The sequence below is a fragment of the Oncorhynchus mykiss genome, chromosome 18 (assembly GCF_057628025.1).
Source record: "Oncorhynchus mykiss isolate SJ-2025 chromosome 18, ASM5762802v1, whole genome shotgun sequence".
Taxonomy (NCBI): domain Eukaryota; kingdom Metazoa; phylum Chordata; class Actinopteri; order Salmoniformes; family Salmonidae; genus Oncorhynchus; species Oncorhynchus mykiss.
In genome coordinates, this window is record NC_143039.1 from 63,836,234 (window position 1) to 63,854,104 (window position 17,871).

The 17,871-nt window shown below is 44.0% G+C and overlaps 1 protein-coding gene across 1 annotated transcript in view; it reads left to right on the forward strand.

Moving 5' to 3' along the window:
* Positions 1-17,871, forward strand: part of LOC110496862 (adhesion G protein-coupled receptor B2) — a 459,244-nt gene that overhangs the window by 135,816 nt on the left and 305,557 nt on the right. The window contains 1 exon segment of the mRNA XM_090209074.1: positions 4,718-5,600. Within this exon segment, the coding sequence (XP_090065200.1) occupies positions 4,733-5,600 (868 nt within the window). The 5' untranslated portion in view covers positions 4,718-4,732.

A 17,871-nucleotide genomic window follows, 5' to 3' on the forward strand; every position in this document is an offset into this window, starting at 1 on the left:
ATGGTCATGCACATATAATATGCACATACACACACATGACATTGCATAATACTTTTTTGATAAGGCACAAAAAGGAAATATTTGACAAAAATGTTTTTCAACACCGCTCATTTATCTAGCTATCTAATTTTTGATTCCCTGGGCTCTGTGTAATTTAATTCTCTGTAGTATTTGCATGGGGCAGCTTCCCATAACTGTCCTACACCCTGAAATAGATCTGCAGTGTGTGTGTGTGTGTGTGCGTGTGTGAGTGTCTACACTTGGCCAGTACTGGACCTATTGTTACCCAGAGTAAAGCAGTTCTCTGTCAGCTCTTAATGGAAAACACATCAGTGTATGAAGATAAGCAGCAGTCATGAAATGAACCCCTCTGTCTCTTTCTTTGTCTCTCTCTCTTCCTCTCTCTTTTCTCCTCTGTCTCACATTTCCCATTATATTTAATGAGTTGGTGCTCTGACACTTGGCAGTGATATCTGTCCTTGTCCTCTTCCAGAGGTGGTTACCCACAGTGGATCATAATGGACGATTTACACCTGGTTAGAAAGATCTGATCTCTTTTAGTGTGGCCACTATCCACGAATCAATGAACTGGTTGTATTAGAATAATAACCTACGTGTACAGTATGCATTACAATAACAACCTGTTTCTGTGTCCTTCTGTTCTCTCTCTCTCTCTCTCTCTCTCTCTCTCTCTCTCTCTCTCTCTCTCCCTCTCTCTCTCTCTCGCTCTCTCTCTCTCTCTCTCTCTCTCTCTCTCTCTCTCTCTCTCTCTCTCTCTCTCTCGCTCTCTCTCTCTCTCTCTCTCTCTCTGTTATGAGGTGTGTGTATGTGTAGACTGTACTGTTAACTGTCAGAGCTGAGTGTGATCATTAGGACTGTGATGGGCCACGGTTATTATTATTTTTGATACAAAAGTTTTTGAGCTTGTAAAGCATCATAATGCATCTTTGAAAATAAGCTACTGACATACAGTAGCTTTGGTGACACCCTTGGCTAATAAACATTTGACTGCTTGGAAATGTAGGAAATGATGCTTTTCCCCCCAGCTGTAAAAATGTGAAACTGCTATTGGGTAAAATATACCTCATTAGTCCAATGTTGTCACAATACCAGAATTTTGACTTCGATTCCGTTCCCAGGTTTAGTAGCCCAATATTCAATACCATCACGTTTATTCGATACCAAATTGATACCAAAACGATACCACAGCAAAAAAAGAAGGCATATTAGCCAAAGTCACAGAATGGCACTTGATCCAGACAGATAAACTCAGCGAATGCTCTGTTCAATCATTTGGCATCTTTAATGTTCAATATTATTACATTTGAAATGTTTTATGGCAGAATTCTTCAGAGACAGCCATGTAATGCATTTATGAACCAATTATACAATCAATTTGACTTTGTTTTTACCAATCTAACTACAAACAACATAATGGTAATCATTTATTTGAATGGTAAATCTCTATTGATAAACTGGGTAAATCAAGATGTAGCCTAGGAATGTGTGGATGCATTGAGTTATTGAGCTTGTTTTGTATGATTTCATGGGGCTGTTTCCCTTCCATTTTATTGTACTGATCAACCACATTTGCATCGATGTAGCTTATTTTATAAAAGTGTGTGTCTCTTTAACCAGTAATGACTGTCATTCACAAGCCAGGAGTGGTGCAGCCTGTCAGAGTCCTCAGTTTGCTGAGGCAATATAATCTTTGGCTGAGGGAGAGACGTGAGGGAGACCAATTAAGTGAATGGATAAAGTTTTTGGTGGCAATCAGGTTTTAAATCAGCATATTTTGCATTATGATTTGCATATTATCACAAACAAAGTACGAAGGTGTTGAATTGATGTTAGTTTCAGCTGTAAAGGAAAGTTAGCCAACGAAGCTGGAAGGTTCAGGTATCTTCTTGCATCGTAAAGTTATTCTAGCCTGTATGTTGTCATGGACATTATTTTGAGAACGGTAATGAACCGTTTCAACATTTCTAAATGTCGTATCGCATTATTCAAGAGTGTTGACTTCTGTGCAGCATGACTGGGGAGTTTAAGATGATGCAGCCCAGACTCCCAGTGAAGGCTGAGTGGAGCAGGCAGGGTGCAGCCCAGATTCCCAGTGAAGGCTGAGTGGAGCAGGCAGGGTGCAGCCCAGACTCCCAGTGAAGGCTGAGTGGAACAGGCAGGGTGCAGCCCAGACTCCCAGTGCAGGCTGAGTGGAGCAGGCAGGGTGCAGCCCAGACTCCCAGTGCAGGCTGAGTGGAGCAGGCAGGGTGCAGCCCAGATTCCCAGTGAAGGCTGAGTGGAGCAGGCAGGGTGCAGCCCAGACTCCCAGTGAAGGCTGAGTGGAGCAGGCAGGGTGCAGCCCAGACTCCCAGTGAAGGCTGAGTGGAGCAGGCAGGGTGCAGCCCAGACTCCCAGTGAAGGCTGAGTGGAACAGGCAGGGTGCAGCCCAGACTCCCAGTGCAGGCTGAGTGGAGCAGGCAGGGTGCAGCCCAGACTCCCAGTGCAGGCTGAGTGGAGCAGGCAGGGTGCAGCCCAGACTCCCAGTGCAGGCTGAGTGTAGCAGGCAGGGTGCAAACCAGATTCCCAGTGCAGGCTGAGTGGAGCAGGCAAGGTGCAGCCCAGACTCCCAGTGCAGGCTGAGTGGAGCAGGCAGGGTGTACTCCATGGGGAGCCCAGACTCCCAGTGCAGGCTGAGTGGAGCAGGCAGGGTGCAGCCCAGACTCCCAGTGCAGGCTGAGAGGAGCAGGCAGGGTGCGCTCCATGGGGAGCCCAGACTCCCAGTGCAGGCTGAGTGGAGCAGGCAGGGTGCAGCCCAGACTCCCAGTGCAGGTTGAGTGGAGCAGGCAGGGTGCAGCCCAGACTCCCAGTGCAGGCTAAGTGGAGCAGGCAGGGTGCAGCCCAGACTCCCAGTGCAGGCTGAGTGGAGCAGGCAGGGTGCAGCCCAGACTCCCAGTGCAGGCTAAGTGGAGCAGGCAGGGTGCAGCCCAGACTCCCAGTGCAGGCTAAGTGGAGCAGGCAGGGTGCAGCCCAGACTCCCAGTGCAGGCTGAGTGGAGCAGGCAGGGTGCAGCCCAGACTCCCAGTGCAGGCTAAGTGGAGCAGGCAGGGTGCGCTCCATGGGGAGCCCAGACTCCCAGTGCAGGCTGAGTGGAGCAGGCAGGGTGCGCTCCATGGGGGACATCAGCTGCGCAAACAGGCAGACTTGATCCGTGAGACACAAGTACCAAGAGTAAGCAAAATTCTGGAACCAAACCATTTTTCATGTTCTAGTATCAAAAAAGTACCCGTATTTGGTTTCCCGTGCAACACTAGTTCGGATACAGTCCCACATTTTTGTGCATGTCAGCAGATATGTTTTCAAGATATTGGACTTTCAAGAAGCAAAGTTTCACCAGCCACCTCATCATATTATTATTTTGAGTTCACGATTATTTCCCCTAATTGACTGTTACATGATTATACGATAATTCTGCCAGCCCTTCTGATCATCTGGGGCGGCAGGTAGCCTAGTGGTTAGAGCATTGGGACCATAATTGAAATGTTGCTCAATCGAATCCCCCAGCTGACAAGCTAAAAATCTGTCATTCTGCTGCTGAACAAGGCAGTTAACCCACTGTTCCTCGGCTGTCATTGTAAATAAGAATTTGTTCTTAACTTGCCTAGTTAAAAACATAACAACAAAATATAACCCATATGAGTGGGTAGAAACAGTCAACTTCAAAAGGGTTTACTCATAATGAGTTAAACTCACATTTCCATCACGAGGGAGACAGACTGGTTTGGAGTGTGTGTGCATGTTATCATGAGGTTAATTGAGTTGAGCGTACACCAGTCGATAGAGCTCACTCAGTGTTTCTGCCATTAAATCTTCATGTCCATGCTGAGGCATTTGAAAGCCTCTTAGAAGTGAACGTGAGGTAAAACTGAATAAAATATGAACGTTGATTTTCTTGAGCTTTTTTTGCGGCCCTTATTGGATCAGTATGTCTGTATGTATGTCTGTATGTATGTCTGTATGAATGTCTGACATGTTTGTGTGTGTGAGTATAAGCGTGTATGTGTAAAGATCAGGCTGGTGGCACTGTGACGGCGAGGGTAATGGTTTGCCCCATCGCCTTAGGTAAGACACTCGGCAGGGTGTGTGTGTGTGTGTGTGTGTCTGGAGGGGTGAGTCTGTCCCAGCAGGGCTGTGTGGAGTGGGGTACATTGTTCACGTCTCAACAGCCAAGTCATCAGCCCCTTTAATCCAGCCCGCCAGGGGAGTGTGTGTGTGTGTGTGTGTGTGTGTGTGTGTGTGTGTGTGTGTGTGTGTCAGAGGCAGAGCGACCTTCATGACGGAACCATGACCATAAACTTTGTTATTATTAGACTCTGAGGGGAGAGAGAGTGTGAGGGAGAGAGAATGTGAGGGAGAGAAATGTGAGGGAGAAAGATTGTGAGGAGAGAATATGAGAGAGAGAGAGACTGTGAAGGAGAGAGCATGTGAAGAGAAAGAATTGAGACTGATATTGGTATATCACATTCTCATTCTGCCAGACATATTGTTTTGGAATTGATTTCTGCTTTCTCAAAAGTACTGACTGTTCTCTCTTCCTTCTCCTCTCCCCATTTCTGCCTCTCTCCTTCCCTCTCTCTACATCTCTCCCTCCCTTCTCTATATCTCTCTCACTCTCGCTCTACCTCTCTCCCTTCCTGCCTCCCTATCTCTTTTTCTGCAGGACGAATGACATAGGATGAACACTACTGGCGGGGTGTGTCTGTGTGTGCTGTCGTCCCTCCTCGGTGTGGCCTGGGCCGTGGCTGCTCTAGTCCCTCTAGCTCTAGCTCCTCTTTCTACCCTGGCCGCTGCCTATGGGGCTGCCAGTGGAGGCTCTCCCAGGGAGGCAGAGGGGGGCAGCCTCCCCTCCCAGTGTTCCAGCCTGGTAGCAGGGGTACTGTATGGATCTTTCTCTCTGAGAGAGCTGTTCCCGTCCCGGGTGCCGGGCTGTTCCTGGTCGTTGGAGAACCCCGATCCCACCAAGTATTCCCTCTATCTCCGATTCACCCGTCACCCCTCCATCTGTCAATCACACTCCCCCATGCTCCTCCCACTCGACCATCATCTAGCCAATCAGAGCTGCCCGCTGGATCTACAGACATCAACTCAGGACGTGATAGACCTTTGCGGCAGCCAATTAGAATCGGAAGGACCATATTCATTTTTACAGTTCGACAAGAACTTTGTTGAGCTATGCCTGTCGAGACTACCGTCACCTGATGAACCGCCGGTAACCAAGGAAACGCTAGAACTCCGGCTAGTCGAGGTTTTGCTAATCAACAATGAGAACTCCAGCCAGTTCACCTGTGGAGTACTCTGCCGATGGTTTGAGGAGTGCCTGCGCAATGGTCGTCATGGAGACGGTGACGCTGCTGACGGTGACGGTTGCAGAGTTACTCAGACGGGGTGTGTGTGTCCTAACAACAATGTGGTCATGGCTCAGCCTGTACCCCTTCTCCCGTCAACGCCCCATAACAACGGATCGCTGTTACCTGAGGATTGCTGCGTCACAGAGCTGCACCATAACAATGCCATTGCCATAGCCCCCAGGGACGTCAGACAAGGTAAGGCGGTGCCTCACTTCACTTTGGTTTTGCTAACACACTAGTTGTCAATCAAGCAGATTGCTGTTATTGGTTGTCTGGTCTAGTTAAAAGCTGTAAAAAAGTGCTAATGCATTTTTTATTTGACTTCAGAGTGTCAGACATATTGGGTTGTTGAGTCTAATGTGGTGTTTTTGTCTGCTATATTTCTTCCAAAACATATTATAATATAATGGATATATCTTCAGAAGAAATTCTCCAGAGCTGAAGTTTGACTCCAAAGGGTCATGGACTTCTGAATTCTGCTTGATAAAGGTTCTATTTCTCTTATTGGCTTTCAAAAATGCCAAACATCAAGAAGCCCTAACGTTACTTACAACAGACTTAAAATATGCATCAGAAGTTCATTCTTTTTTAGGTATATTTTAATACCTCCTCCTCAGAGTGGTAGAGAGGTGGGGCTGCTGGTGAGGATGTGTACATTGACTCACTGATCAATCTGTGTGTGTGTGTGTGTGTGTGTGTGTGTGTGTGTGTGTGTGTGTGTGTGTGTGTGTGTGTGTGCATGTTTCTTTGCTTGTTTATCCATGTGTCTAATTGTTGACTAGCTTCTCAGTTGTTGCTCTGTGTCTATGAAACTGTTCTTAGAAAGTAAGAGTTGACCATCTGCTGTGTGGTCACTGTTGACCGTCTGCTGTGTGGTCACTGTTGACCGTCTGTTGTGTGGTCACTGTTGACCGTCTGCTGTGTGGTCACTGTTGACCATCTGCTGTATGGTCACTATTGACCATCTGCTGTGTGGTCACTGTTGACCGTCTGCTGTGTGGTCACTGTTGACCGTCTGCTGTGTGGTCACTGTTGACCGTCTGCTGTGTGGTCACTGTTGACCGTCTGCTGTGTGGTCACTGTTGACCGTCTGCTGTGTGGTCACTGTTAACCGTCTGCTGTGTGGTCACTGTTGACCGTCTGCTGTGTGGTCACTGTTGACCGTCTGCTGTGTGGTCACTGTTGACCGTCTGCTAAAATGGAATTGCAGTATTAGGATGTTTTCACTGGAATAAACGACAAGAACAGATTTACATCAACAGACAAACAAAGACTGATATACATAATTAGTGAAACATTGCTGTGTTAGGTAACATTTTAAACACCGTCACATACAACTTTTAATGCGCTGAAAAAACTGGACATCTGCCTACCTGGAGGTGATCCGTCACATATTACCATCTTGCATGATGTCTTTATAGAGGCAGTTCTGTTTTCTGTACTGCTAGGCTGATTGTGGGCCAGCTTGACTGCTTTCTCCTAACGAGAATCCAATACTCTAATCAGATTTTACAAATACTCCTGGTCAGAGAACAGATGACCTGCCCTGCCTTCTCTGCCCTCGGCCACACGCACGCACACACACATGCACACTCACACGTACACACACACACACACACATGCACACACATATACACACACACACACGCACACACACACACAAACACACACATGCACACACATACCTACATAAACCCACACAGCTCTGCCCTAAGCCTCAGGGGTGATGTTACCTTGCTGATGGGAAGGTTATCAGGCAACACAGTGGATCAATGGGACAGATACAGTAGAGTTCATTATCTAATCAGAACACATAGAGAAAGAGAGAGGGGGGAGAGAGAAATTGAGAGACATTTGACAAACAAAGTCTTCTCATGCCTTGTCGAATTCAAAAAAGCTTTCAACTCAATTTGACATGAGGGTCTGCTTTACAAATTGATGGAAATTATTGTTTTGGGTAAAACATATGACATTATAAAATCCATGTACACAAACAACAAGTGTGGGGTTAAAATTGGCAAAAATCACACATTTCTTCACACAGGGTCAGGGGTGAGACAGGGATGCAGCTTCAGCCTCACCCTCTTCAACATATATATCAACGAATTGGCGAGGGCACTAGAACAGTCTGCAGCACCAGACCTCACCTTACTAGAATCTGAAGTCAATTGTCTACTTTTTGCAGATGACCTGGTGCTTCTGTCCCCAAGAAGGAGGGCCTACAGCAGCACCTAGAAATTCTGCACAGATTCTGTCAGACCTGGGCCCTGACAGTAAATCTCAGTAACACAAAAATAATGGTGTTACAAAAAAGGTCCATTGGCCAGGACCACAAATACAAATTCCATCCAGACACCGTTGTCCGACAGCACACAAAAAACGGTACATACAGTGCCTTGCAAAAGTATTCGGCCCCATTGAACTTTGCGACCTTTTGCCACATTGCAGGCTTCAAACATAAAGATATAAAACTGTATTTTTTTGTGAAGAATCAACAACAGGTGGGACACAATCATGAAGTGGAAAACAAAAAGATGATTACAATGGAAGAATTCACAAAAATACTGAGCAAACTAGAATGCTATTTGTCCCTAAACAGAGAGTACACTGTGGCAGAATACCTGACCACTGTGACTGACCCAAAATTAAGTAAATCTTTGACTATGTACAGACTCAGTGAGCATAGCTTTGCTATTTAGAAAGGCCGCCAAAGGCAGACCTGGCTCTCAAGAGAAGACAGGCTATGTTCACACTGCCCACAAAATTAGGTGGAAGCTGAGCTGCACTTTCTAACCTCCTGCCAAATGTATGACCATATTAGAGACACGTATTTCCCTCAGATTACACAGATCCACAAATAATTTGAAAACCAATAAAATTTTGATTAACTTCCATTTCTATTGGGTGAAATACCATTGTGTGCAATCACAGCAGCAAGATTGGTGACCTGTTGCCACAAGAAAACGGCAACCAGTGAAGAACAAACACCATTGTAAATACAGTGCCTTGCGAAAGTATTCGCCCCCCTTGAACTTTGCGACCTTTTGCCACATGTCAGGCTTCAAACATAAAGATATAAAACTGTATTTTTTTGTGAAGAATCAACAACAGGTGGGACACAATCATGAAGTGGAACGGCATTTATTGGATATTTCAAACTTTTTTAACAAATCAAAAACTGAAAAATTGGGCGTGCAAAATTATTCAGCCCCTTTACTTTCAGTGCAGCAAACTCTCTCCAGAAGTTCAGTGAGGATCTCTGAATGATCCAATGTTGACCTAAATGACTAATGATGATAAATACAATCCACCTGTGTGTAATCAAGTCTCCGTATAAATGCACCTGCACTGTGATAGTCTCAGAGGTCCGTTAAAAGCGCAGAGAGCATCATGAAGAACAAGGAACACACCAGGCAGGTCCGAGATGCTGTTGTGAAGAAGTTTAAAGCCGGATTTGGATACAAAAAGATTTCCCAAGCTTTAAACATCCCAAGGAGCACTGTGCAAGCGATAATATTGAAATGGAAGGAGTATCAGACCACTGCAAATCTACCAAGACCTGGCCGTCCCTCTAAACTTTCAGCTCATACAAGGAGAAGACTGATCAGAGATGCAGCCAAGAGGCCCATGATCACTCTGGATGATGGGAGACTCTGTCCATAGGACAACAATCAGTCGTATATTGCACAAATCTGGCCTTTATGTCAAACATGGTGGTGGCAGCATCATGGTTTGGGCCTGCTTTTCTTCAGCAGGGACAGGGAAGATGGTTAAAATTGATGGGAAGATGGATGGAGCCAAATACAGGACCATTCTGGAAGAAAACCTGATGGAGTCTGCAAAAGACCTGAGACTGGGACGGAGATTTGTCTTCCAACAAGACAATGATCCAAAACATAAAGCAAAATCTACAATGGAATGGTTCAAAAATAAACATATCCAGGTGTTAGAATGGCCAAGTCAAAGTCCAGACCTGAATCCAATCGAGAATCTGTGGAAAGAACTGAAAACTGCTGTTCACAAATGTCTCCATCCAACCTCACTGAGCTCGAGCTGTTTTGCAAGGAGGAAATGGGAAAACATTTCAGTCTCTCGATGTGCGAAACTGATAGAGACATACCCCAAGCAACTTACAGCTGTAATCGCAGCAAAAGGTGACGCTACAAAGTATTAACTTAAGGGGGCTGAATAATTTTGCACGCCCAATTTTTCAGTTTTTGATTTGTTAAAAAAGTTTGAAATATCCAATAAATGTCGTTCCACTTCATGATTGTGTCCCACTTGTTGTTGATTCTTCACAAAACAATACAGTTTTATATCTTTATGTTTGAAGCCTGAAATGTGGCAAAAGGTCGCAAAGTTCAAGGGGGTCGAATACTTTCGCAAGGCACTGTACCTCAGCCTAAACATCAGCGCCACAGGTAACTTCCACAAAGCTGTGAACGTTCTGAGAGACAATGCAAGAAGGGCATTCTATGCCATCAAACGTAACATACATTTCGACATACCAATTAGGATCTGACTAAAAATAATTGAATCAGTTATGGAACTCATTGCTTTTAAAGGTCTGGGGTCCACTTACCAACCAAGAATTCACAAAATGGGACAAACACCAAATTGAGACTCCTCCGTGTACAACGTTAAACACCAAATAATGCATGCAGAGCAGAATTATCAAAATCCAGAAAAAAGATGCAAAATTCTACATCCACCTAAAAGGAAGCGATTCTCAAACCTTCCATAACAACTGGAGAAGAGTCCCCTAAGCAAGCTGGTCCAAACAGAACCCACAGAGCCCCAGGAGAGCAATCGAATTAGACCCAACCAAATCATTAGAAAACTAAAGATAATTACTTGACATATTGGAAAGAATTTACAAAAAAAACGTATTAAACCAGAATGCTATTTGGGCCAAAACAGAGAGTACACAGTGGCAGAATACCTGACCACTGTGACTGACCCAAACTTAAGGAAATCTTTAACTATGTATATACTCAGTGAGCATTGCAGACCTGGCTCTCAAGAGAATACAGGCTATGTTCAAACTGCCCAAAAAGGAGGTGGAAAGTGAGCTGCACTTCCTAACCTCCTGCCAAATGTATGGCCATATTAGAGACACATATTTCCCTCAGATTACACTGACCCACAAATAATTTGACAATCTCCCATATCTAGTGGGTGCCATCACAGCAGCAACATTTGTGACCTGTTGCCACAAGAAAAGAGCAACCATTGAATTTTCAAACACCATTGTAAATACAACATATATTTATTTGTCTTTATTTCCCCTTTTGTACTTTAACTATTTGCACATCGTTACGGCACTGTATATAAGCAATTTCACTTTAGTTTTTTAAAATCTATTTCGCTTGTTTCCCATGCCAATAAAGCTCTTCAATTGAAATTTAATTGAGAAAGAGAGAGAGAGGGAGAGGGAGAGACAGAGAGAGAGGGGGAGGGAGAGACAGACAGAGAGAGAGAGAGGGAGAGGGAGAGACAGAGAGAGAGGGGGAGGGAGAGACAGACAGAGAGAGAGAGAGGGAGAGGGAGAGACAGAGAGAGAGGGGGAGGGAGAGACAGACAGAGAGAGAGAGAGCGAGAGAGAGATTACAGATTACACAGATCCACAAAGAATTCTAAAACAAATCCAAATTTGATAAACTCCCATATCTACTGGGTGAAATTACACAGTGTGCCATCACAGCAGCAAGATTTGTGACCTGTTGCCACGAAAAAAGGGCAACCAGTGAAGAACAAACACCATTGTAAATACAACCCATATTTATGCTTATTTATTTTATCTTGTGTCCTTTAACCATTTGTACATTGTTAAAACACTGTATATATATTATATGACATTTCTAATGTCTTTATTGTTTTGAAACTTCTGTATGTGTAATGTTTACTGTTCATTTGTATTGTTTATTTAACTTTATATATTCACTATATATATTATCTACCTCACTTGCTTTGGCAATGTTAACACATGTTTCCCATGCCAATAAAGCCCTTGAATTGAATTGAATTGAATTGAGAGAGAGAGAGAGAGAGGGGAGAGAGAGAGAGAGAGAGAGAGAGGGAGAGAGAGAGAGAGGGGGGGAAGAGAGAGAGGGGGAGAGAGAGAGAGCGAGGAGGGCGGGGAGAGAGAGAGGGGGAGAGAGAGAGAGATAAAGAGGGGGGGGGGGACGTGAGGAAGAGAGAGAGAGAGGGAGAGAGAGAGAGCGAAGGAGAGAGGGGGGGAGAGTCAGATAGAGAGAGAGAAGGGGGAGGGGGAAGGGGAGGAAGAGAGAGAGAGAGAGAGGGGGGGAGTGGGAGGAAGAGAGAGAGAGAGAGAGTGGGGGAGAGAGAGAGAGGAGGGAGGGAGGAGGGAGGGAGGGGGAAGGGGAGGAAGAGAGAGGGAGAGAGAGAGAGAGAGAGAGAGAGAGAGAGAGAGAGAGAAAGAGAGAGTCTGCGCTTATTCTGCACACCCCTCCACCTGTTACTGTGGAACATTACAGAAGGCGTTTCCATGGAGACAAAGACAGATTTCAGATTTAGATAGGGCTAATGTCACACATAGGTTTTTTACAAACTTTGACAACTTTTTTTGTGTTTGTTCGTTTGTTTGTATGTTAGGCGTCTAAATGTTTGCGTATTTGTGTTTGCTTGTCTCAGAATGTGTATATGTATTTGTCTCCGTCTACCAAGATACATTTCACTGTAAGTGGACAGTCCTTGAGAGTTGTCTGCATCAGACTCCATCAAGATATGTCAGTACAGAACACCAATACATAAAGTATTGTGAACTATAAGACTGGATAGATAAAGAGTACAGATAACATTTTATTATCAGCTTCTCTTTCAGCTTCTCTTTCAGCTTCACTTTCAGCTTCTCATTCAGCTTCACTTTCAGCTTTTCTTTCAGCATCTCATTCAGCTTCACTTTCAGCTTCACTTTCAGCTTCTCTTTCAGCCTCTCCTTCAGCTTCACTTTCAGCTTCTCTTTCAGCCTCTCTTTCAGCTTCACTTTCAGCTTCTCTTTTAGCTTATAACAATTCAAGCTCAAATAGAGAGTCAATGCATTGGATTGTTGAGCCCCTTCTCACTAGCTTGCATTCACTGTGTTGTCTTGCGTATATCTTTTCCCTCAGCTTTGAGCTTATGTTGTGTTTGAATATATAGAGGAAGAGGAAACACTGTCTGTTGATTTTATCTCGATCTACAAAGCATTTGGTCATTTATTTCATACTGTTTTATCATGTATTTTGCCTTAAAGGTCACTTTGAGGTGTAACTAGTATTTTCAAGACAGACATAAAGAAACACAAGTCGCACATACAATTTGACAAAATATGTTGGATATTTTCACAAGATGATATGTTAGGATGAAGACACAGTACTGTGTTAAGTTCTTCCTTCAGTGGATATGGTATAGAACATAGCTATCCAGATAACGATTGCATTGGATAATGCGTGTGCATGTGTGTGTATGTATTTATGTGTGTGTGTGTGTGTATGTCTCTGTGTGCGTGTGTGTATATCTCTTTTTGTTTGTCACTGTGTGTATGTCTCTGTGTGTGTTTGTCTCTGTGTGTGTATGTCTCTGTGTGTGTATGTCTCTGTGTGTGTTTGTCTCTGTGTGTGTGTATGTCTCTGTGTGTGTTTGTCTCTGTGTGTGTTTGTCTCTGTGTGTGTATGTCTCTGTGTGTGTATGCCTCTGTGTGTGTTTGTCTCTGTGTGTGTGTATGTCTCTGTGTGTGTGCGTATGTCTCTGTGTGTGTATGTCTCTGTGTGTGTAAGTCTCTGTGTGTGTGTATGTCTCTGTGTGTGTAAGTCTCTGTGTGTGTGTATGTCCCTGTGTGTGTATGTCTCTGTGTGTGTATATGTCTCTGTGTGTGAGTGTGTGTGTGTGTGTGTGTGTCTCTCTCTTTCTCTGTGTGTGTGTGTATGTCTCTGTGTGCGTGTTTGTGTGTATGTCTCTCTCTTTCTCTCTCTGTGTGTGTGTGCGTGTGTGTGTGTGTGTGTATGTCTCTCTCTTTCTCTGTGTGTGTGTGTGTGTGTGTGTGTTTTTGTGTTTGGCAGCTGCCTAACTACCAGTAGCAGAGTGTGCTCTTTTCACCTTTCTTTAGGAAAACACTTTAACCTTTAACAAGCTGCCAATCTCACACCCCATCACACACACACACTGTTCACAGACCTCAGTGCATGGTCCGTTAGGGGAGGAAATATGGTCGATGAATAACACAAATAAACAGATCGGCACACTATCGACCTGAACACAGATCTCATTGTTTGCTCATGCAAGGCCTCTTGAGAGGTGGAGGGTTTTAATCTGACACACACAAACATTCACACAAACACAGAGACAACTGTGCACTCACACAGGAATACACAGATACACACACACACACACACACACACACACATCCCACGTATAGTACCTAGAGCCAGAGCTGAATTACTGAATATGTACATGAGTGTCTCCTCTACTTCATTCAGGCCTACTTTCTGATGTCAAGCTGTGTAGGCACACACACACACACACACACATATGCACACACACACACAGGGTCATGTAAGTAGGAGGAGGCTGATTAAATGGGCTTTCAGCATATACATGACTGAGTGCCAAGTGTTTGTGAAAATCAGATCAGAGTATTCCCCTGTCATTCATTCAACTAAAAGAAGACTGTGACAACATGAGAACACACACACAATGTTTTTCTCCTTCTCTCAGATGCACACGTCTAACTAAAAACATTGGATACTTCAGCTGGAGTTTGATTGCTAATTTTTATGTAAAAGTGTACTAGAAGATAATTGCAGTTTTTCCCAACAAGATCTTCAGATTCAGACTTTTGTCCACATTCTCCAAACATCAAATGTAGAAGTTTCAAGTTTTGTTAGTTGTATGTACGTGATACATTGTCCAACAAAATGCTTACTTGTAGGTTCCTTCTCTACAATGTAACAACAATAGGAAATAATAACAAATAATACATTGCTCCAAAAGTCAGATTTTGAAGTTGTTTTTGAAACCCTGGGTTGCCACGGTCGATTGGTTGAGCCACCTGCTGCTGTAGCTGTCATGGTTAAATGTAAGCATTCATTCTAAATTCAGTATTGGGATATTTTGAACAATTGTCCAGCAGTGGGATTGAGGACGTGATCCCCGGAGCCGGAGCGTGATCCCCGGAGCCGGAGCGTGATCCCCGGAGCCGGACTGTGATCCCCGGAGCCGGAGCGTAATCCCCTGAGCCGGAGCGTGATCCCCGGAGCCGGAGCGTGATCCCCGGAGCTCACGGCTTACACTCATCCGCCACAATGCCCTATCAAAACCCAAGTCTATTTAATAGTAGTAGCGCTCACCGATGCCCCTAGGTTTTGAAGGCATCTCACAACGTCCTCAGGACATGGATTGATGTCCAATTTGGAAGTGAATCTTGAGCAACCTGGCGTTTTTTTCCCCAACACACAGGCACATGGTGTAAGTGAACTGAGTTGTCTCTTAGCTAAACCTCCACTCCCTGTTTCACCTGACTCCATTACTGTCACTCTGTTTCACACACCCACACACACGCGCACATACACACACACATTTTTCCCTAACCCCTAACCCTGAACATAATCGGAACCCTAAGTCTTAAACAAACCCCAACCTTAACCCGGAACCCTAACCTTAACTTCTAACCCTAACCCAACCCCTAAACCTAACTCCTAACCATAACCCTAAACATACCCTCTAAACCTAACTCCTAACCATAACCCTAAACATACCCTCTAAACCTAACTCCTAACCATAACCCTAAACATACCCTCTAAACCTAACCCTACACCTAACTCCTTACCCCCCCCCCCGCCACACACACACACACACACAGAGCTCTCTACAGGAATGATTAGAGCAATCAAAGTTGTATTTATGTGATCAAGGAGTCATATTTACTTGCTATAACCTGTGTGTGTATGCGTGCGTGAATGCATGCATCTGTGTGTACATCAGTCTGTGTCGTCAGTGTGCTGTGTCACTATCTAGGCAGTGAATATGTCAGCATGATGGATGGCGGATCCCTCTCAGTACTCATTCTCTTGGTGATGAAGAGCCAGGGGGTTAGGAGGCAGAGCTGTGATCTGGATCCAGAGCTGGAGCACCCTCCCCTGGGTCACCTTGTCTGCAGCCTCCCCTGTCAGAGACGGAGCACCCTCCCCTCGGTCACCTAGTCTCCAGACTCCCCTGTCCCTCCATGGCCCCCCAAAACATCTTATTCTTTGTTAGTTTAAATAACAATCATATGTTATATTTGATTGAGGTTTGTATTTTGTGTATAACAGTAAATATTTGTAAATGTGTAGTAATGACTCTATATACAGTACCAGTCAAAAGATTGGACATACCTACTCATTCAATGGTTTTCTTTATTTTTACTATTTTCTACATTGTAGAATTATAGTGAATACATCAAAACCATGAAAAATGCACATATGGAGTTATGTGGTAACCAAAACAGTGTTAAACATATCAAAATGTTATTATTCATAGTAGCCACCTTGATGTCAGCTTTGCACACTCTTGGCATTCTCTCAACCAGCTTCACCTGGAATGCTTTTCCAACAGTCTTGAAGGAGTTCCTACAAATGCTGAGCGCTTGTTGGCTGCTTTTCCTTCACTCTGAGGTCCAACTCAACCCTAACCATCTCATTTGGGTTGAGGTCGGGTGATTGTGGAGGCCAGGTCATCTGATGCAGCGCTCCATCCCTCTCCTTGGTCAAATGGCCCTTACACAGCATGGAGGTGTGTTTTGGGTCATTGTGCTGTTGAAAAACAAATTATAGTTGCACTAAGCGCAAACCAGATGGGATGGCGTATCGCTGCAGAAGGCTGTTGTAGCCATGCTGGTTAAGTGTGCCTTGAATTTTAAATAAATCACTGACAGTGGCATCAGCAAAGTACCCCAACACCATCACACCTCCTCCTCCATGCTTCACGGTGGGAACCACACATGTGGAGATCATCCGTTCACCGACACTGTGTCTCACAATGACACGGCGGTTGGAACCAAAAATGGCATATATTGTACTCCACTGGTCTAATGTCCATTGCTTGTGTTTCCTGGCCCAAGCAAGTCTCTTCTTCTTTTTGGTGTCCTTTGGAAGTGGTTTCTTTGTAGGAGTTCGACCATGAAGGCCTGATTCACGCAGTCTCCTCTGAACAGTTGATGTTGAAATGTGTCTGTTACTTGAATTCTGTGAACCGTTTATTTGTACAGCAATTTCAGAGGATTGACTGACCTTCATGTCATTGTTCTTTGCTTATCTGAGCTGTTATTGCCATAATATGGACTTTGGTTTTTTTAGTATGGTTTTTTTACCAAATGGGGCTATCTTCTGTATACCACCCCTACCTTCTCACAGCACAACTGATTGACTCAAACGCATTAAGAAGGAAAGAAATTCCACAAATTAACTTTTAACAAGGCGCACCTGTTAATTGAAATGCATTCCAGGTGACTACCTCATGAAGCTGATTGAGAGAATGCCAAGAGTATACAAAGCTGTCATCAAGGCAAAGGGTGGCTACTTTGAAGAATCTCAGATATAAAATATATTTTTATTTTTATTTGTTTAACAATTTTTTGGTTACGACATGAATCCATGTGTTATTTCATAGTTTTAATGTCTTCACTATTATTCCACAATGTAGAAAATAGTAAAAAATAAAGAAAACTTGAATGAGTAGGTGTACACCATTCGTTCCTATGTGAAGATTCTATACAAAATTGAAGCCAAATTATGTGGGTTAAACTTTTCTGCAGTGGGCTAAATCACACGGAGTGTTTCTTGGTAGTCTTAAATAAATCAAATTTTAAGCTAAAGTATATACCTCACACACATGGTTTTGGGCTTTAAAAAAACACCTGTACCATGTCAGATATTGAGTTGAAATGTATTCAATTTTGAGTTTGCATCCCAATATTACACTTGAAATACTTCACAGAAGACTGAAATATGACAAAACCATTTGACATAGATATTTTTTTAAACTAATGTTTATTCATTAAGAAATGAAAAACCTTCCACCCATGAGGCCACTAGGTCATTTGACTGCAGGAAAGGGCTACGGTGACTTCTCATGGAGAAATAACCAGCCAGGTCACCAATGATACAAGTCAGTATTAGACGTCCATCCATGTTTGAGGATGTCGGGAGATGACGTGGAAACTGGCCACTAGGTGAAACAAATAGCACTGTTACCTCCAAATACGTTTTGGTTTGCATGGGCAATGTAGATGGGGATGGTGGAAGGGCGGAAGAATCTGGCACTTGTGCAAAAGGTTGAATGTTCTAACCCAGCGAAAGAAAGATGTTTTTGAGATTTTTGTTTTAAGCCTATCCCAAACCTTAACCCTTACCTTAATCATATCAAAATCAGATTTTATTGGCCACAAACACATATTTTTAGCAGATGTTATTGCAGGTGTAGTGAAATG